The sequence below is a fragment of the Pongo abelii genome, chromosome 7 (assembly GCF_028885655.2).
Source record: "Pongo abelii isolate AG06213 chromosome 7, NHGRI_mPonAbe1-v2.0_pri, whole genome shotgun sequence".
Classification (NCBI taxonomy): Eukaryota; Metazoa; Chordata; class Mammalia; order Primates; family Hominidae; genus Pongo; species Pongo abelii.
This window is the reverse complement of record NC_071992.2, coordinates 24,935,806-24,957,659: the sequence shown is the minus strand read 5'-3', so window position 1 is coordinate 24,957,659 and position 21,854 is coordinate 24,935,806. Positions and strand designations below refer to the sequence as shown.

Sequence of the window (21,854 nt, the reverse complement as noted above, 5' to 3'; positions counted from 1 at the left end):
TTTTATTGTTAAAAAAAAAAGTAGACTGGGTGTGGTATGGTGTGGTGGCTCATGCCTGTAATCTCAGCACTTTGGGAGGCCCAGGGGGGTGGGTCACCTGAGGTCAGGAGTTTGAGACCAGCCTGGTCAATGTGGTGAAACACCGTATCTACTAAAAATGTAAAAAATTAGCCGGGCTTGGTGGTGGGTGCCTGTAATCCCAGCTGCTTGGGAGGCTGAGGCAGGAGAATCGCTTGAACCTGGGAGGCGGAGGTTGCAGTGAGCTGAGATCATGCCACTGCAGTCCAGCCTGCGCAACATGAGTGAAACTCCATTTCCAAAATCCATCTCCAAACAACAACAACCACAACAACAACAGCACAACAACAGCAAAAACACAAAAGTAAAATATTTCAAAGATTTGTATTGATTACATATTGAAATGTAGTGTTCTGGATATTTTAGGTTAAAAGTAGATTATTAAAATTAATTTGACCTTGTTCTTTTTACTATTTTAATAAGGTTCTCATAGAATTTAAATTTCTTGTGTGGTTTGTATTATATTTCTGTCAGCAGTGCCAGTCAAATGTATGTAATAGATGCAGAATTGATGACAAGAGTGGATTTCTCTGTCTGGATTCCACTGAGGGCCAAAAGAGAAGTTTCCCCACTACTGTCAGCCTCTGGGAATTCTGCAGTGACTCATTCATTGGTTTTTCTTTCCCTTCCCAGGATCTCATAGATCAGAACATACTGGAGCCTGTAACCCATGCAATGAGGGTGTGGATTACACCAATGATTCCAACAATTTGTTTTCTTGCTTCCCATGTACAGTTTGTAAATCAGGTACAGAATGTGTGGACCCCTTGTCCAGAGGTGGAGTGCAGGAATGAGGTGGGAGTTGTAGCCGATGTGAATCAGGGAACCAAGCTCCAGCCCAACTTGGTCTTCATCACCCTGTTCCATGATTATGACTTTGGTTGATTAAACAAAAATAGAAAGAAATCTTTTCTATAATGCATGCCACCTGGCTGGGAATTCTTCTAAACTATCGGCTGCAAGGAGGTGGGGGCATCATTACAGCACAGAGAAGTCCTGGCCAAGTGGACAGGGCTGAGTTTTAGTGTTGGCACGGGTCTGTTCTGGGGACAGGCCCTCTCCCCCGGGCTTTGTGCTCCTGGCAGGTGCTCGGGCTTGCTCAGCCTTCAGGTTCTCAGGCCTCTACCTCCTCCCCAGCAGGCTGGTTTTTTGGGAAGTCACCCAAGGGCTCCTCTCCTTGCAGAGTCTCTCAAATGATACACTGTGCCTCTTTTGCTACTAACCATGCTATCTAAATGGTGCTTTTTCCCTAATCTGATGTAATAAATAATGAATCATGGACCTTTTATATTGGTTCTTATGTACAGGGTGGGTGTCCCGTATGAGCCCTGAGTGTGCTGGTGCAGAAACCGGCCCTCAGAACTCCTTGGCGAGCTGAATTGAGCTGAGCTGAGCTGAGGGGGAGGGGGTTGGGGTGGTGAGGAAGGGTCAAGGGAAACATCAGGGAAACACATTCCCAAAACCTTGTGCTCTGTTATCAGAACAAAAGGAGATGAGTCCCTGCACCACGACCAGGAACACAGTGTGTCAGTGTGAACCAGGAAGTTTCCGGAACAACAATTCCATTGAGATGTGCCGGAAGTGCAGAACAGAGTGAGACAGCAGCCAAGGGGCTCCCAGCTGTCAGGAACCTGAGAAGACCTGAGTCACCTGGTGCCCCTATCTGTCCCCTGACCCCACGGATCCTCCAGCCCCATGAGGCATCCCTGAGCCTGTGGGGTCTCTTGAGCCTGCGATGGCCCCTCCTGGTCCATCTGCCTGTCCCCACCCCTATGCCCTGCAGCAGCCCCTTCCCATACCCTCCCCAGCACGAGTCCCTTTGGCCAGGCTGAATTGTTCACTGGGCACAGGAGTGACTTTCTGGGTCCCTTGAACCTTTTCAGGGGACCTAGGAAATGTAATTTCCTTTTGAAATCAGAAGAAAACACTTGAATCCAGTGTGGCTTGTGTTTGACCTTATTACAAATTGGTTTAAAAAATGTAATTTTTAATATTTTTTATGCAGGCAGGGACCCATAAAGACAAAAGTGCCCGTAGCCCACAAAAGTCATAATAAGGCCGTGGGTGGAGCTCCCTTAAGTTCCCATGAGGACCTGAGCCCACCCAGCCGGCCTCACCCCGGCCCCTGATTTCTCACTAAGTCCTTCTTTTTCCTATTTGGGTTTTAGGGGCAAAGAGTAACTTGCTCTTCTCTGGCCCTCCAGTGTTTGCTGTGATTGGGAGGAACCAGCAGCAGACAGGGTGGGGTGAGAGCTCACTTGTACTGTGTGTTAACTGGAGGAAGGGGCTCAGCTTGTGGCCACAGGGGCTTGTGATCTTCCCCGGAGTGCGGCTTCTCCTAACGCAGGCCTCCCCTGCAGCCCAGGGAAGCTCAGTGTGTGCCCAGCACAGAAGGCTCCTGGAGCTGCAGCTCTGACCCCAGAGCAGGGAGGCCCAGGGGCTGAAGTGCACATGCTCAGACCCTTCCCCAGCCTCAAGAAGGGAGCATAGAGGGACCCTCTGCTGACACGAGGAGCCTGTCCTTCCCCTGACATCTTTTCAGGGACATTGGGGAGGGAGGGTGGCTCCTCTTTCATCCCACCTAGCCAGCTTTCCATCAAGAGTCCCCCTCTCCCTCCCTGTGTGTACCCAGGTGTCCCAAAGGGATGGTGAAGGTCAGCGATTGTACGCCCTGGAGTGACATCAACTGCAGTGCATCAGCTGCCAGTTCCACTGGGAAAACCCCAGCTGCGGAGGAGACAGTGACCACCAGCCTGGGGACTCTTGCCTCTCCCTGTTGCCTCACAGCCATCATCACAGGGATCTTAGTCAGCATTCTAGTTGCGGGTGGGTTGGTTTACATTTTACCTTGGAAGAAACTCATTTCTTACCTCAAAGGCATCTGCTCAGGTAGGTGCTGGCTGAGGGTGGGAGCGCTGGGCACTTTCTGCCCTGCCCCCTCCCACTCCATTCCCACAGAGAGTAACCCTCATCCCTGCCCCTGGTCCAAGTGTCTCCAGCCTGGCTCGATCTTCCTTCTTGTGATTGCCCCATCCCCACATCTCGTGTATCCCCCAGGACCCTGGTCTCATCAGTCCCTCTCTCAGGGCTGGGGGACCCCTCATCTCCCAGCCAACTCCAGGAGGGCAGGGCCAGTTCCTCCCATCTTCAGGCCCAGCCAGGCATGGGGCTGTCAGCTCCTCAACTGGGTGACAAGGGTCAGGATGAGAAGTGGTTGCGGGATTTATTTAGCCTCAGTCAGAGCAGAACACAGAGATTTTCCACGTGTTGGTTTTTACTCTAGTTCCCCTTCTCATCCCCCTTCCTCAGGGTGTCCCCAAATTCCAAGGCCCTTTTCCTGTCCCCAGCCTCAGGGCTTCTTGTCCAGTGTCCCTGCCCTCATCCCACCCCTGTGCCCCACTGTCCTCTGGGAGGGAGATGCTACATGGGCCCCTCCCCGCCTGCTCAGGAGACTCCTTCTTCTCCAGGTGCTGGAGGAGGTCCCGAACGTGTGCACAGAGTGAGTTGGTTTCTCCAGAACCTGGGGGCTTTGTGGGTTCAGGAACTGCTTCCCGTCCACTGCCACGCCTGGGTGGGCACAATCCCTTGTCCTCATGGCTGCCCTGACTCTCTGACATGGCCTGGGGACCCTGGGGTGACTGTGGGGGACACATGGCCATTTTGAGCATCACGCAGACCGGCGGGCCGTGCTGCGGCCCTGTCCTTCCTGCAGCCTGGGTGACACCATCACTCCACAGCTGGCCCCGTGGGGACGGGGTGACCACCTGACCCACCTCAGCAGTGGGTCCTGGATGTGCCGAGCCTCAGCTGCCTGGGGTGACCTCATTGGAAGGGGGTTGGGGATGGCAGGTCCAGCTGTATACTGGGGACCCTGAAGCTCAGCCCTGGGTGTGGACTTGAGTGGGCTGTTTGCCTTCCCAAGGTACTTTTCCAGTGTTCATGTCCTTCACGAGTTCCTGGGGTGGAGGACAATGCCTGCAATGAGACCCTGAGTAACATATACTTACCTCCCACCCAGGTTTCTGAGCAGGAAATCCAAGGTCAGGAGCTGGCAGAGCCAACAGGTGTGACTGTAGAGTCGCCAGAGGAGCCACAGCATCTGCTGGTGAGTTGAGGAGGGACTGTGCCATGCCTGGCCTGCTGCCTGCCCAGGACTTTGTAGACAGAGATGGCAGTGCCTCCTCTCTCCGGGGGTCCAAGGGGACATGGAGCCTTTGGGAGACAGGGGACTGCAGGGGACGGAGCAGCTGCACTGAGGTGGTGACTGTGCCAGTCTGCAGGACATCTGCTTCTTACTCCCTGTCCTGTCCTTGCTGTGTCCCCAGAGCCTGGAGCTCCACAGGCATAGAGTGGGTGTCACAGGGTTCATTGAGGACTGAATAAGGCTGCACAGTCTCCATCGTGTGCTCCTAACAGAACTCAGGGTGCCCTTGCTTGAAATAGCAGAAGTTTTAAATGTTCTTCAAAATTCTTATTACATTGAACATATTTCACGGTAAATCTTTCTCCAGATTTCTAATCAAGTATGTAAGAAGGCTTCTGGGAAGAAGTAGGATTTCTGAGTCAGTGTGTAGAAGTGCTTTTATATTACACAAACACACACTTCCAGTTATTCACATCAATTCACTAGTTTTGATAGGACATTGAGTAGATGTGAAATCTGGACACACACTTGTTTTTTTTTTAAGTTCTCTCCTTCAAGATAAAATAAGATGATCCTATCTAATTTCTCATGGACTTTTAAAGAACGATTTGGTTTGTAGCATACACCAGTGGAACATAGATGCCATTTCTTTTGTGATGCTGTGTGAAGTGAAGAACTCCCTGAATTGTTCTGAGTCACTGTCTCATTCCTCCACGCCTGTTTAGGAACCGATTCTCCTATTTTTCTCTGCCTTTGGCTCCTCTTTGATCACTTGTCAAATACTTACCTAGACAAGGATCACTTTCCACCCATTTTCTTCTTTTCCTATAACTATACCCCATTTTTTTTAATGAAGGGAAGTATAAAAAGGTAAGGAAACAAACAAAAAAAATCAACAATTACTCCATGCTGCTGAGTCGCATTGCACCTTTGTTTTGTAATTTGTAGAGATGTGATCTTGCTATGTTGCCCAGGCTGATCTCAAACTCCTGGCCTCAAGTCATCCTCTCACCTTGGCCTCCCAAAGTGGTAGGATTACAGGCAAAAGCCACTGCACCTGGCTGCGTTGCACATTTTTTGAAAGTGGTAAATGCAGAGCCACACATCTGCCACACTACAGAAAGGTGCTCAGTTGGCCGGGCATGGTGGCTCATGCCTGTAATCCCAGCACTTTGGGAGGCCGAGGTGGGTGGATCACAAGGTCAAGAGGTCGAGACCATCCTGGCCAGCATGGTGAAACCCTGCCTCTATTAAAAATACAAAAATTAGCTGGGCGTGGTAGCAGGTGCCTGTAGTCCCAGCTACTCGGGAGGCTGAGGCAGGAGAATGGTGTGAACCCGGGAGGTGGAGCTTGCAGTGAGCCGAGATCATGCCACTGCACTCCAGCCTGGGCTACAGACTGAGACTCCGTCTCAAAAAAAAAAAAAAAAGAAAGGTGCTGAGTCATAGTGGTAGTCCCCTGTAACACTTCCTCCAGCCCCCAGCCCTTCTTCATTCAGGTGAATACAACAGATAATTTCTTGTGATTCTTTGTAGAAATCTTTATGCATATGCCATGTATATTCATACAAGCATATGTACATTTTGTTTACATTACAGGAATTATGTTATATATAATACACTGCCAAAGGAAACTTTTTTTCATTTTTTCTTTTTCTTTTTTCAAATTTATTTTGATTCAGGGAGTACATATGCAAGTTTGTTACCTGGTTATATTGTTTGATGCTGAAATTTGTGGTATGAATGATTTTATCCAGGTTGTGGGCACAGTATCCAACAGTTAGTTTTTCAATCCTTCCTCCTCTCCCTCCCTCCCCACCCTGGTAGTCCCCAGTGTCTATTGTTGCCATCTTTATGGTCGTAAGTACCTGATGTTTGGCTCCCACTTATAAGTCAGAACATGCAGTATTTGGTTTGGCGTTCCTACATGAATTCACTTAGGATGATGGCCTCGAGCTTCATCCCTGTGGCTGCAAACAATATGATTTCATTGTTTTTTATGGCTGTGTAGTATCCTATGGTGTATATATGCCACATTGTCTTCATCCAATCCGCTGTTGATGGGAACCTAGGTTGATTCCATGTCACTGCTATTATGGATAGTGGTGTCTTTTGGTAGAATGATTTGTTTTCCCTTTTTTTTTTTGAGAGGGAGTCTCACTCTGTCACCCAGGCTGGAGTGCAGTGGAATGATCTCGGCTCACTGCAACCTCCGCCTCTCCAGGTTTAAGCAATTCTCTGCCTCAGCCTCCAGAGTAGCTGGGATTACAGGTGTGTGCCACCATAACCTGCTAATTTTTTGTATTTTTAGTAGAGACGGGGTTTCACCATCTTGGCCAGGCTGGTCTTGAATTCCTGACCTCGTGATCCACCTGCCTCGGCCTCCCAAAGTGCTGGGATTACAGGCGTGAGCCACCGCGCCCGGCAGATTTGTTTTCTTTTCTATGTATACCCAGTTGTGGGTTTGCTGTGTTAAATAGGAGTTGTTTTAAAATTATTTGAGAAATCTCCAAATTCCTTTCCATAGTGGCTGAACTAATTTACATTCCCACCAAAAGTATATAAATGATCCTTTTTCTTCATAGTCTCACCAGCATTTACTGTTACTGGCTTTTTACTAATCGCCATTCTGACTGTATGAGATGGTATCTCATTGTAGTTTTCATTTGCATTTCTCTGATGATTCATGATGATGAGCATTTTTTCATATGTTTGTTGGCCACTTGTATGTCTTCTTTTGAGACATGACTGTTTATGTCTTTTGCCCATTTTTAATGGGATTGTTTTCTGTGTGTTCATTTAAGTTGCATATAGCTCCTGAATATTAGACCTTTGTCAGATGCATAGTTTGCAAATATTTTCTCCCATTCTGTAGGTTGTCTGTTACTCTGTTGATACTTTCTTTTTATTTTTTTTGAGATGGACTCTCGCTCTGTCACCTAGGCTGGAATTCAGTGGCATGATCTCGGCTCACTGCAACCTCCGCCTCCCGGGTTCAAGTGATTCTCCTGCCTCAGCCCCCCTAATAGCTGGGATTGCAGGCATGTGCCACCATGCCCAGCTAATTTTTGTATTTTTAGTAGAGATGGGGTTTTGTCTTGTTGGTCAAGCTGGTCTCGAACTCCTAACCTCAGGTGATCTGCCTGCTTCGTCCTCTCAAAGTGCTGGGATTACAGGCGTGAGCCCCTGCACCCGGCCTGTTGAGAGTTTCTTCTGCTGTGCAGGAGATCTTTAGTTCAATTAGATGCCACTTGACAATTTTTGTTTTTATTGCATTGCTTTTGAGGACTTAATCATAAATTCTTTGCCATGGCTGATGTCCAGAAGGGTGTTTTCTAGGTTTTCTTCTAGGATTCTTATAGTTCGTGGTCTTACCTTTAAACTTTTAATCCACCTTGAGTTAATTTGTGTATATGGTGAAAAGTAGGAGTCTAGTTTTCATTCTTCTGCACGTGGCCAGCCAAATATCCGAAGCATCTTCTGTTGAATGGGGAGTTGTATTATTCCATTTTCATACTGCCATGAAGAAATACTTGAGACTGGGTAATTTATAAAGAAAAAGAGGTTTAATGGACTCACAGTTCCACATGGCTGGGGAGGCCTTACAATCATGGCCTGAGGTGAAAGATGAGCAAAGGCACATCCTACATGGTGACAGGCAGGAGAGCGTGGGCAGGGGACTGCTCTTTATAAAATCATTAGCTCTTGTGAGTCTTATTCACTATCACAAGAACAGAACTGGAAAAACTAGTCCACGTGATTCAATTACTTCCAATAATTTTTTCCAATTCTGTGGAAAATGACATTGGTAGTTTGATAGGAATAGTATGAAATCTGTAGATTGATTTCAACAGTATGCCCATTTTAGCCATATTAATTCTTCCAATCCATGAGCATGGAATGTTTTTCCATTTGTTCATGTTATCTATGATTTCTTTTAGCAGTGTTTTGTAATTCTCCTAGAGATCTTTCACATCCTTGGGTAGAGGTATTTCTAGGTATTGTGTGTGTGTGTGTGTGTGTGTGTGTGTGTCTGTTGTAAATGGGATTGTGTTCTTGATTTTGTCCTCAGCCTGAACATTATTGGTATATAGATATGCTACTGATTTCTTTTTCTTTTTGAGACAGAGTCTTGCTCTGTCACCCAGGCTGGAGTGCAGTGGTGCGATCTTGGCTCACTGCAACCTCTGCCTCCTGGGTTCAAGTGATTCTCCTGCCTTAGCCTCCTGAGACACAGGGATTACAGGCAGGTGCCACCATGCCCAGCTAATTTGTTTTTTTTTTTTTTTGAGACGGAGTCTCCCTCTATCGCCCAGGCTGGAGTGCAGTGGTACGATCTCAGCTCACTGCAAGCTCCGCCTCCCAGATTCACGCTATTCTCCTGCCTCAGCCTCCCGAGCAGCTGGGACTACAGGTGCACGCTGCCACACCCGGCTAGTTTTTTGTATTTTTAGTAGTGACGGGGTTTCACCGTGTTAGCCAGGATGGTCTCGATCTCCTGACCTTGTGATCTGCCCTCCTCAGCCTCCCAAAGTGCTGAGATTACAGGCATGAGCCACCGCACCCGGGTATGCCCTGTTAATTTTTGTATTCTTTAGTAGAGACGGGGTTTCACCATGTTGGTCGTGCTGGTCTTGAACTCCTGACATCGTGATCCGCCTGCCTCGGCCTCCCAAAGTGCTGGGATTACAGGTGTGAGCCACGGTGCCCATTGCTACTGATTTTTATACATTTATTTTGTCTTCTGAAATTTTGCTGAAGTCGTTTATTAGTTCCAGGAGCCTTTTGGTGGAGTCTTTAGGGTTTTCAAGGTATAGAATCATATCGTCCATGAAGAGTTTTGACTTCTTCATTTCATATCTGGATGCCTTTTCTTTTTTTCTCTTGTCTGAGTCCTCTGGCTAGGACTCCAGTACTATGTTGAATGGGAGTGGTGAGCATGAGCATCTTTGTCTTCTTCCAGTTCTCAAGGGGAATGCTTCCAGCTTTTGCCCATTCAGTATGATGTTGGCTGTGGGTTTGTCATAGATGGCTCTTACCATTTTGAGGCATGTTCCAATGAGAACTTTCTAATGTTTTTTAACATCCAAAAGACCAAACACCTCTTCCATACTTTTTCAAAATGTATTATTTTACCCAGACAAAATCTAGAATTAAAAGATTTCCTCCATCCTTCCCTCCTGAAAAACCTCAGTGGCTGTTTTATCAATTCGCTTTAAAATTAAAAATTAATCTAGAAATACTGAATATTTTATTAATATTCAGTATTTCCTTATCAAAGGAGATAACATTTGGTGTCAAGTATTTTATTGTAACTGAGTTGTGATTTGTGTTCCTCTTCAAATAAATTATTTCTGTTTCTTATGGCTGTTTAGTATTTCGCATCCATTATGAGTTGGATAGCCTTGTAATTGTTTGCTAATTTATCGCATTTGCTATGTTTTTAACATTCCTCCAGACATACATTTCTATTTCAATATTGTAGTTTCATTCTTAGGGGTTTTAATTGACATTGAAAATAATGATTATTGTGTCTGCCCTCTTCCAAGAGTCTTGCCTCATTTTAATTTTCCATCTTGTTGCCTAGGCCAGACCTTTCAGAACAATATTCAGCTGTGCTTAGGGAAGGCGGGTGTTTGGGTCCTGATTTGATTTCTAGGGAAAACCTCCAAAGTGTCACCCTTAGGAACGGCGTTCACTTTTGGTTTCATATAGAAATTGTCATCATCAAGAACGCAGCTTACTATTCTAAAAGGGTTTGAAAAAAATCAGAATTGCTGTTTAATTTTACCAAATGTCTTTCCAGCCTCCATAGAGACTGCCATTTTATTTAATTATGCTATTGATATGGTAGAGTATTGATAATCAAAGATCATTTACAGTCTTGAGATAAATCATTTTGTTAGGTTTTCCTGGGTGCTCTCATATATAGTCTTCTGTTGAGACTCTGCTGGTAAGAATTCTAGAAGGAAGTGATCATTTCTTGTGAGGGTGGGTGTGAGTTGATGAGATGGGGCAGAAGGGGACTTTCTGGGGTGTGGCAGTTTGTCTTGATCAGGGGATGATTACACAGGCGTATAGTCAAAGTTGGGCAGAACACTTACAAAGTGAGCATTTACTGCATGTCACTTATGTTTCAATGAGCCACCAGCACACAGAGCCCAAGAGCTATGCAGGACCAGAGGTTTGTCTCCATCTCCATGGAGACCCGAGAGGGGAAGCGCTGCAGGTCTCTTGCTGGCTGGTGGTCGGGGTCAGTACTGGACTGCAGGACTCCTGACTCTGACCAGAGCATTCCCCACTGTGTGTTACAGGAACAGGCAGAAGCTGAAGGGTGTCAGAGGAGGAGGCTGCTGGTTCCAGTGAATGACGCTGACTCTGCTGACAGTAAGTGTTTTGTGCCTTGAGATGCAGCAGGAGGACAGGGAATAGGGACAGTGTCCTAACTGCTGTCCCTATAGCTGAGAGGGCTCTTCTGGAGGATTCACTGCTGGAAGCAGGGGGTCTTATGTCGATCCTGTGCTGATCATCCTTGGAGTATCGAGACCCTAAATCTCTTCTGTCTTCTCAGTCAGCACCTTTCTGGATGCCTCGGCAACACCGGAAGAAGGACATGCAAAGGAAACAATTCAGGACCAATTGGTGGGCTCCGAAAAGCTCTTTTATGAAGAAGATGATGCAGGCTCTGCTACGTCCTGCCTGTGAAAGAATCTCTTCAGGAAACCAGAGCTTCCCTCGTTGACCTTTTCTCCTACAAAGGGAAGCAGCCTGGAAGAAACAGTCCAGTACTTGACCCATGCCTCAGCAAACTCTACTATCCAATATGGGGCAGCTTACCAAAGGTTCTAGAACTTTGTCAACACACTTGGAGTAATTTTTATGAAATACTGTGTGTGATAAGCAAACGGGAGAAATTTATATCAGATTCTTGGCGGCATAGAGCTATATGATTGTGTATTAAGGGTAGTTTTAGGCCACGTGCGGTGGCTCATGCCTGTAATCTCAGCACTTTAGGAGGCTGAGGCAGGTGGATCGCTTGAGCTCTGGAGTTCGAGACCAGCCTGGTCAACACAGTGAAACTCCATCTCAATTTAAAAAGAAAAAAAGTGATTTTAAGATGTCGTTCCTTTCAGTTCTTCATCATGAGACAAGTCTTTCTTTTTTTCTATTTCTTATATTGCAAGCCCATCTCTACTGGTGTGTGTATTTAATGACGTCTAACTACAGATGCCGCACAACCGCAATGGTTTGCCTTATAGTTTTTTAACTTTAGAACAGGATTATCTGGTTATTACCTGTATTTTCAGTTTAGGACATTTTTGACTTAATGATGAGATTATCAAAACGTAGCCCTATGCTAAGTCATGAGCATATGGACTTATGAGGGTTCGACTTAGAGTTTTGAGCTTTAAGATAGGATTATTGGGGCTTACCCCCACCTTAATTAGAGAAACATTTGTATTGCTTACTGTTGTATGCCATACATCTATTTTCCTATTTTTGCATAATGATGTAAGCATGGAAAAACTTTAGGAAATGCACTTATTAGGCTGTTTACGTGGGTTGCCTGGATACAAATCAGCAGTCAAAAATGACTAGAAATATAACTAGTGACGGAGGGAGAAATCCTCCCCCTGTGGGAGGCACTTACTGCGTTCCAGTTCTCCCTCCTGCGCCCTGAGACTGGACCAGGGTTTGATGGCTGGCAGCTTCTCAAGGGGCAGCTTGTCTTACTTGATAATTTTAGAGGTATATAGCCGTATTTATTTATTTATAAATAAATAAATATTTATTTATTTATTTATAAGTAGATGTTTACATATGCCCAGGATTTTGAAGAGCCTGGTATCTTTGGGAAGCCATGTGTCTGGTTTGTCATGTTGGGACAGTCATGGGACTGCATCTTCCTACTTGTCCACAGCAGATGAGGACAGTGAGAATTAAGTTAGATCTGAGACTGCAAAGAGCTTCTCTTTCAAGCGCCATTACAGTTGAACGTTAGTGAATCTTGAGCCTCCTTTGGGCTCAGGGCAGAGCAGGTGTTTTTCTGCCCTGGCATCTGCCATGGCATCAAGAGGGAAGAGTGGACGGTGCTTGGGAATGGTGTGAAATTGTTGCCGACTCAGGAGTGGATGGGCCCCTCTCGCTTCTGGTAGTCTGTGACCCTGAGTCCCTGGGCTGCCTTTTAGGGTAGAGATGCCTGAGCTGCATTTTAGGGTACAGATTCCCTTATTTGAGGAGCTTGGCCCCTCTGTAAGCATCTGACTCATCTCAGAAATATCAGTTCTTAAGCACTGTGACAACGGGATCTAAAATAGCTGACACATTTGTCCTTGTGTCATGTTCCATTATTTTATTTAAAAACCTCAGTAATCATTTTAGCCTCTTTCCAGCAAACTCTTCTCCACAGTAGTCCAGTCGTGGTAGAATAAATTACGGATGTAGTCATTCTAGGGGTTTCAGTCTTTTCTGTCTCAAGGCATTGTGTGTTTTTTTCTGGGACTGGTTTGGCTGGGACAAAGTTAGAACTGCCTGAAGATCACACATTCAGAGCATTGTCTCCGTGTAGTTTTCAGAGGGGGTGGCCTTTCTGGTCTTCACACTTCCATCCTTTCCCACTTCCATCTGGCATCCCATGTATTGTCCCCTGCACTTCTGGAAGACACAGGGTGCTGCTGCCTCCTGGTCTTTGCCTTTGCTGGGCCTTCTGTGCAGGAGACTTGGCCTCAAAGCTCAGAGAGAGCCAGTCTGGTCCCAGCTCCTTTGTCCATTCCTCAGAGGCCTTCCTTGAAGATGCATCTAGACTATCAGCCTTATCAGTGTTTAAACTTATTCTTTTAAAGTAAGCTTCCTGAGAACATGAAATCGTTGGGGTTTTTTGGCCTTGGTTGATTTGTTTAGGTTTCGCTTTATACCCGGGCCAAATAGCACATAACACCTGGTTATATATGAAATACTCATATGTTTATGACCAAAATAAATCTGAAACCTCATATTAAAAAGGTGTGGTGTTCATTTATTTCCAGCCTCCTCTCCTCCTGTGACACAGCTCTGAGTGACAGGAGGCCAGGGCTTCATTCCTGCAGAATTTTTAATGTTAAGAAGCTTAATCTATTGATATATTTATTTTGTCATTGATTATAATCTTATGAAAGTCCCCTCCTGGACAAAAGGTAATGTAAAATTCTTTCGTTTTTTTTTTTTGTTTGTTTGTTTTTTTTTTTTTGAGATAGGGTCTTACTCTGTCACCCAGGCTGGAGCACAGGGCTCACTGCAGCCTCGACCTCCTAGGCTCAAGCTTCCTGCTTCTGTCAAGGGTTTATCCTTCTATTTTATTCTCTGTAGTCATCATGAATGGGACTGTCTTACAGTTATGCCATTTCTCATCAGACCAATAGAATCCTAAATCCTCTTCTCTCACCCTTTTCTCCTCCCCCTACTGTATCCGACCTTGTCCCCTAACAACACCCTACACCGATCTGTCTTTCCCTTCCTCTTTCGCCTTCCCTTCTGGCTGTAGTTCAGGGCCTACGTCAGCTAGAGGGCCTCCTGAGGGGCTGCGGAGTCCTGCATGACAGGAACTGGCCCCCGGATTCCTGAGCACTGGAGCTGAGGCTAACCTGAATTTGATGAGCAATTTGATTGCCCTGTTTCAAGAATTTAGTGTACTAGGCCGGGCACTGTACCTCATGCCTGTAATCCTAGCACTTTGGGAGGCAGAAGTAGGTGGATCACCTGAGGTAGGGAGTTCAAGACCAGCCCAACCAACATGGAGAAACCCCATCTCTACTAAAAATACAAAATTAGCAAGGTGTGGTACTGCATGCCTGTAATCCCAGCTACTTGGGAGGCTGAGGTAGGAGAATCACTTAAACCCTGGAGGAGGAGATTGCGGTGAGCTGAAATCGCCCCATTGCACTGTAGCCTGGCCAACAAGAGCAAAAGTCTGTCTCAAAAACAAAACAAAACAAAACAAAAAAAGAATTTAGGCCGGGCATGGTGGCTCACGCCTGTAATCCCAGCACTTTGGGAGGCTGAGGCAGGTGGATCAGAAGGTCAGGAGACTGAGACCATCCTGTCTAACATGGTGAAACCCCGTCTCTACTAAAAATACAAGAAAAAATTAGCTGGGCATGGTGCCGGGTGCCTGTAGTCCCAGCTACTTGGGAGGCTGAGGCAGGAGAATAGCATGAACCCGGGAGGTGGAGCTTGCTATGAGCCGAGATCGCGCCACTGCACTCCAGCCTGGGCGACAGAGGGAGACTCTGTCTCAAAAAAAAAAAAAAAAAAAAAGAATTTAGTGTACTAAAGAATGTAAAATGTTTCATTAATACTTTATTGTGCATTCATTACATGTTGAAATGAGAAAAGCTTGGCTATATTACATTGAATAAAATGTCGTGAACATTAATGTCATGTACTTCTTTTTACTTTTTTCATGAGGATATTAGAAAATAGAAATTTGTGGCTTGGCACAGTGGCTCATGCCTGTAATCCCAGCACTTTGGGAGGCCAAGACAGGCAGATCACGAGGTCAAGAGATCAAGACCATCCTGAACAACATGGTGAAACTCCATCTCTACTAAAAATACAAAAATTAGCTGGGCATGATGGTGTATGCCTGTAGTCTGAGCTACTCAGGAGGCTGAGGCAGGAGAATCATTTGAACCAGGAGGTGGAGGTTGCAGTGAGCCAAGATTGCACCACTGCACTCTAGCCTGGTGATGGAGTGAGACTCTGTCTCAAAACAAACAAACAAACAAAAAAAAACAAAAACCAGAAAATATAAATTTGTATTCCTGACTTGCCTTATATATCATCGGGTAGTGTATATAGTACATTTCACACACATCTCATTTAATCCTCCTTATAGTCCCTGAGCTGGTAATTCTTGCTCCATTATACAAGGTAAATTATCCCTCAGTCTGTTTCCCCCCACCTAGCTCTGCATAGTACCCATGAGTGAAGCTAAGTTAGGTTTAAAACCAAGTTTCTGTCATCAGCAAGATAATTCTACAGGAGGCTCTCCACTTTTCCTCTCTTTGTGGAAGCACCAAATAAACATCTACGCATGAATCAGTTTTATCTGAGAGAAAGCCAGAAACTAGTGGAGAGACTCCTAAACATGGGAACTGAGAAAACTCCACATTGAAATGGGCAAGGAAAGCTGGGACACATTCACACACAAACACCACCCCATGCGCACTGCTGTGCAATCAGGAGAAAACTCCCAACTCCCAGCTTCTCCCCCGAGTAGTCAAGTGCTTAGGCCACCCATATAGTACCCCAACTTTTACACTTCCGCTGAAGGGTTTAGCTTTTATATTACCTAGATGTGGGAGCGACAGATACCTTTCCTGCTCACTCTTCAAACAGCAACCTGGGTCAGGCACCCACCAGAAGGACAACTGGAAATGTGGCAGGTAAACCAGGCTGTGGCCCTGCAGTGCCATCGCTGTCCTCACTTGAAGTCTGGCTCCTCTGTTCCTCCATAGCCCTTCCCCATGGTGCTCCATCCTAGTCTTCAGAAGCTTCTGCCCCAAGCTGAGGGAGCCGGTACTGAGGTGGAGGTAGGAACAGGTGCAGCCTCTGCTGGGTAGAGGACATGTGCCCTGGGAATCCAGTCCAGAGTGACTGACACCAGCCCTGAGGATGTGGTTTGTCCTCCCACAACCTCACACAGTCCACTGCCAACACAATCCACTGTGGCTTATACAGGGCCTCTGCATAAATAAGGCCTCTCTGTCTTATTTTACAAGAAGGAGCTGGGCCACACCAGAGTCACAGAGTTGAAGAGGAGCACTGCCAACCCTGGCCGTCTTTAGCCTCCAATCTCTGGGCTCTTTGACAGCCTGAGTGTCTAAGCTTCTGAGCCTTCAGAATTTCTCAGTTCCTACTTTGATAGAGAGAGGGGCGGGGAGGAAGGACCTGGTAAAGAGATTGGACCAGCCCAGCATTGACAGAGCAAGGACCTGGGGTCAGCAACTGAGCTCAGCTCCAGACTCATTTGAGGTCATCCTGACAGCTTGAGGACAGAGACGTTATCTCCATTCACAGCCATGGCGGGTGGTGGGGACTGGCCCCAGCTGACCACGGTTTTCCAAGTGCACAGCTGGGAATTCAGTCTTCCCTGCCACCCTCCTCTGCTGTCTCATATGAGGTCTGCGGATCATTTACACTCAGTCTCGGAAAACTCCCGGACCCTGGAAAATCCTCAAATAATGCTGAGAAATCAAAAACACGACAGTGAGATGTACCATTGTTTACTTCTTAGACTAGCAAAGAATGAAAGTTCAGAGTAGCAAGGGTGTAGGACTCTTGGTGTGAGAGTAAACTTGTTGTAATTTTCTTTTGGAGGATAGTTTGTCAAAATCTAAACAAAATTTTTAAATCATTAACTCATTGACTCCGCAATTCTGCTTTTAAGTAGTGCACATGACTATCTGGATATATGATACCTACAAGATGATTGCTGTTCGAATTTTCAAAAACAAATGCAACTATCCACAGAAGGCAACAGTAGAATGGGCCATAGTTCCACTATGAAAGAAGCTACTATGCTTTTGTTAAAAAGAATGAAACAAATGAATGTATTGACCAAAACATCTAATATAATATATTAGCTTCAGAGTTTGGTTTTTTTTGAGATGGAGTCTTGCTCTGTAGCCCAGGCTGGAGTGCAGTGGTGCAATCCCAGCTCACTGCAAACTCCACCTCCCGGGTTCATGCCATTCTCCTGCCTCAGCCTCCCGAGTAGCTGGGACTACAGGCACCTGCTACCACGCCTGGCTGATTTTTTGTATTTTTTAGTAGAGATGGGGTTTCACCATGTTAGCCAGGATGGTCTCGATCTCCTGACCTCATGATCCACCCACCTCAGCCTCCCAAAGGGCTGGGATTACAGGCATGAGCCACTGCGCCCGGCCTAGCTTCAGAGTTTTTTAAAAAATAATTATGCCTGTAAATACTTCTTTCTGCCAGTGTTTCCAAGGCATCCTGCAGGGTGTGGACCAAGGGGCCCCACCTGGTTTTGCTGACCCATCTCACCAGCATCCATACAAGGCATTCCCCATGATTGCTGCATCAGCTCTGGCCATGAGGATCTCATTGTCCATGAGGCTCGGCTGCCTCATGAGCGGGTTCCAGGAGTTAAAGGGCAGGATCTGTCCAAAGTTGTAGAAGCACAGCCTCTGAGCTGGGTGGAGAAAGCCATGTAGCGAGCCAGGTGAATTGGGACTCAGTTCAGAAAGGACAGAAGCTCCCACATCAGGCCCAGAACCCAAGGGGGGGACCTGGAGAGCTCCCTGCATGGATGAACCTACTGCTCCAGCACCCACCTGCTTCCCATCCATAGACAGTGCGCCCACACTGCCTGGCCTCCCTGGCACCCAAGGCGCTGCAGGGAGTCAAGGTCATCAGAGAATCAGCCCTCACACAGGGCTGAGAGAGAACCCATCTGGTGAGGCTGGATGGACGTTACAGAGGCAGAAAGCAAAGTGGGTGAGAGTCCGAGGGAGGGAGAGACAGTGGCTGCAGTGGGAGCTCAGAGGAGGGAGGAGGCTGCCTGGGCTGTGCTTGTCATGGGAGCAGGCCCCAGGGCGGCCACTTCTGTATCTGTGGAAAGTGCAGGGTCTGCGGTAGGGGACCTCTGTTTACACCCAGCTCAGCCTCATTCCCTGAGTTTGGGGCAGAGGTAGGTGGGGGCAAACAGATCCTGAGCAATAAGTGAACCCCAAAAGTGAGCAACCCCACCCAGATCTCAGGACTGTGAGGGTGCAAACCCAAAATATCTGAGACAGGTCTCAATCAAGTTAGAAAGTTTATTTTGTGGCCAGGCACAGTGGCTCCTGCCTATAATCCCAGCAATTTGGAAGACCAAGGCCGGCGGATCACTTGAGGTCAGGGGTTTGAGACCAGCCTGGCCAACTTGGCAAAACTGTGTCTCTACTAAAAATACAAAAATTAGTTGGGGGTGGTGGCATATGCCTGTAATCCCAGCTACTCGAGAAGCTGAGGCACAAGAATCTCTTGAACCTGGGAGACAGGGGTTACAGTGAGCGGAGATCCTGCCACTGCACTCCAACCTGGGTGACAAAGTGAGACCCTGTCTCAAAAATAAATATATAAATAAATAAAAATTTTTTTAAAGTTTATTTTGCCAAGGTTGAGGACACGCCCATGACACAGGCTCAGGAGGTCCTGAGGACATGTACCCAAAATGGTTGGGGTCAGCTTTCTGTTATACATTTAGGGAGAGATGGGACATTAATCAATATGTGTAAGATGTACATTGGTTCTGTCCAGAAAGGTGGGACAACCAGAAGTGGAGGCTTCCAGGTCATAGGTAGCTCTAAGAGACAAAAGGTTGCACTCTTTTGGGTCTTTGACCAGCCTTTCACTGAATACACAGCTTATATGTAAAAGAGTAGAGGTAGAGGAATAGTCACTCATGCCTTAGTCTGGCTCAGTGAATCTGCATTTTTCATAAACAATAGGGTGGAGGAAGCAGTCAGATATGCATTTGCCTCAGGTGGGCAGAGGGATGACTTTCTGTCCCACACCTGTGAAGATGAGTTGTCAATTTACATTGCCAGAGTGAAATTCAGCAGAACTATTTTAGGGTAAGGATCTTGAGGCCCACAAAGAATTCCCTCATGGGCAAATTGTGAGGGAGGTATGTAGCCTTTTAATCTTTGTAACTATCTTATTTAGGAATAAAATAGGAGGCAGGTTTGCCTGACAAAGTTCGCAGCTTGACTTTTCCCTTTGGCTTAGTGATTTTATGGCCCCAAGATTTGTTTATTTTTTCAGAAGGGATTCAATAAAATGTGTGTGCATCGCACTGCACACCACCTTCCTTAGAGAGAGAGGGGGCCAGGAATACGAGCTTATGTTTTGTACAGCCTCGTTTAAAGAACATAAAAAGAAACAAGTGACATTCACTGATATTCATTCACCTTTTTCATCTGAGACACTTCAGCTTTTAGGTGTCTGTAAAAGACAGTGGGCCGGGCGCGGTGGCTCACTCCTGTAATCCCAGCACTTCAGGAGGTCAAGGTAGGCGGTCAAGGAAGCCAAGATCAGGAGATCGAGACCATCCTGGCCAACATGGTGAAACCCCATCTCTACTAAAAATACAAAAATTAGCTGGGCATGGTGGTGTGTGCCTATAATCCCAGCTACTAGGGAGGCTGAGGCAGGAGAATCGCTTGAACCAGGGAGTTGGAGGTTGTGGTGAGCGGAGATTGCGCCACTGCACTCCAGCCTGGTGACAGAGCGAGACTCCATCTCAACAACAACAAAAAAGACAATGGAGAACCCCCTTGATCAGAGTCAGAAGTCGTGGATTCCAACAGTGACCCTGAGAAGCCACCAGCTGTGGGACCTGGTTCACGTCACCTCCCCTCTTTGGTCTCCATGGAAATAATAAACCACCCATCCTGCAGGGCTCACAGATTCTCTGTCCCTGTTTGACCACTAAGATGTAAGTTAATGCAGTAAACTATTCACTTAAAAAACAAACAAACAAACAAACAAACAACAGGGCCTTACTCTGTCACTCTGGCTGGAATGCAGTGCTGCAATCTCAGCTCATCGAATCTCAGTCTCCTGGGCTCAAGTAATCCTCCCACCTCAGCCACTTAAGTAGCTGGGACTAGGTGCACACCACCACGCCTGGCTAATTTTTGTATTTCTAGTAGAGACGGTATTTCATCATGTTGCCCAAGCTGGTCTGGAACTGCTGAACTCAAATGATTTGCCCATCTCCGCCTCCCAAAGTGCTGGGATTACAGGCATGAGCCACCGGGCCCCAGTCTCAGCTGTTCATTTCTTAAGTGTTTCATTTCCTCTATGACAACTATATACTCACACGTAACCATTATGCAATCAAAACGGAGAATTTCTACCATTCCCAGAAAGTCCCTTTCTGCCCCTTTTAGGCAATTTTCACTACCCCAACAAGACACAGCTACCTCCTCCCTGGCTTTTAGGAGACTAATGACTTACATATATATGAGGGTACTTTGGAAAATCTAACATAAAAGCTCATTCAGAGAATGTGAATGTGTTGAAAAATAATGTACTGTATCAATAGTATCAATAAGCAAACATCATATAGACTCAATGGAGGCTGAAACGCCATTTAGCAGAATTATTCACCTATTCTTGTTCTTAGAACGGAATAGGAGGACAATTCACAATGGTAAGAATTTTTGTAGAAAAACAAGAGCCAGCCGGGCGCGGTGGCTCACGCCTGTAATCCCAGTGCTTTGAGAAGCTGAGGTGCGTGGATCACCTGAGCTCAGGAGTTCAAGACCAGCCTGGCCAACATGGTGAAACCCCGTCTCTACAAAAATACAAAAATTAGTCGGGCTTGATGGCGGGTGCCTATAATCCCAGCTACTCGGTAGGCTGACCCGGAAGAATGGCTTGAACCCGGGAGACAGAGGTTGCAGTGAGCCGAGATCGTGCCATTGCACTTCAGCCTGGGCAACAGAGGGAGACTCCAAAAAAAAAAAAAGAAAAAAAGAAAAGAAAAACAGAGCCAATTAATGGTGAAAGACCTAGGTCTTCCCAATGAAATAAAATCAAGATTGGGCCAGATGCGGTGGCTTATGCCTGTAATCCCAGCAGTTTAGGAGGCCGAGGCAGGTGGATCACCTGAGGTCGGGAGTTTAAGACCAGCCTGACCAACATGGAGAAAACTTGTCTCTACTAACAATACAAAATTAGCCAGGCCTGGTGGCGCATGCCTGTAATCCCAGCTACTTGGGAGGCTGGGGCAGGAGAATCACTTGAACCTGGGAGGTGGAGGTTGTGGTGAGTCGAGATCACGCCATTCCACTCCAGCCTGGGCAACAAGAGCGAAAACTCCGTAAAAAAAAAAAAAAAAAAAAAAAGAGGCCGGGCACAGTGGCTCACACCTGTAAGCCCAGCACTTTGGGAGGCCAAGGTAGGCAGATTAGTTGAGGCCAGGAGATCGAGATCAGCTTGGCCAACATGGCGAAACCCCGGCTCGCCAGGGTAAAAATACAAAAATTATCTGGGCATGATGGCACACGTCTGTAGTCCCAGCTACTCAGGTGGCTGAGGCAGGAGAATTGCTCGAGCCTGGGAGGCATAGGTTGCACTGAGCCAAGATCATGCCACTCCACTCCAGCCTGGGTGACAGAGTGAGACTATCTCAGCAAAAAAAAAAAAAAAAAAAAGGAATAACTTATCTGAAAAAAATCACAAGATCTAATTGAGTTATAAGAAAATACTTGAATTAAAGCATGTTCTATGATTTAAAAAAAGTATTGAAGAGATCTTAATTCTATCTTTTTCAAGTATTTATTTTTAAGTATATAAAATTTTTTTGTCTCACTAGGTTGGTCTTGAACTCCTGTCTCCAGTGATCCTCCCTTGGGGCTTCCCAAAATGCTGCGATTACAGCATGAGCCACTCAGCCCAGCCTCTTATGATCAGTTTTTTGGTAAGGAAACTGTTCCTCATTGTACAATTTTACAAATGGCCCTTGTTCTCATTAATCTGAATTTAAGACGACATATGTTATCCTTCTAGAGGCAGGTGGCACCACAGTAGTTAGAAATTTCATGAGGGGATTCTGGTAGGAGTGCCCAAGAAATCA

General features: G+C 46.4%; 1 protein-coding gene across 5 annotated transcripts in view; it reads left to right on the top strand.

Moving 5' to 3' along the window:
- Positions 1 to 11,127, top strand: part of LOC100431896 (tumor necrosis factor receptor superfamily member 10D-like) — a 29,978-nt gene extending 18,851 nt beyond the window's left edge. Inside the window, exons 3-9 of one of the 5 annotated variants that reach the window (XM_054561347.2) lie at positions 712 to 825; positions 1,560 to 1,671; positions 2,711 to 2,967; positions 3,546 to 3,649; positions 4,097 to 4,183; positions 10,537 to 10,609; positions 10,794 to 11,127. In XM_054561347.2, the coding sequence (XP_054417322.2) occupies positions 712 to 825; positions 1,560 to 1,671; positions 2,711 to 2,967; positions 3,546 to 3,649; positions 4,097 to 4,183; positions 10,537 to 10,609; positions 10,794 to 10,927 (881 nt within the window). In that variant the 3' untranslated portion in view covers positions 10,928 to 11,127. The remainder of the gene's footprint in view (positions 1 to 711; positions 826 to 1,559; positions 1,672 to 2,710; positions 2,968 to 3,545; positions 3,650 to 4,096; positions 4,184 to 10,536; positions 10,610 to 10,793) is intronic. The other 4 variants (XM_063726588.1, XM_009243621.4, XM_063726589.1 and 1 more) reach the window with 4 other exon arrangements.
- Positions 11,128 to 21,854: the final 10,727 nt, after the last annotated feature.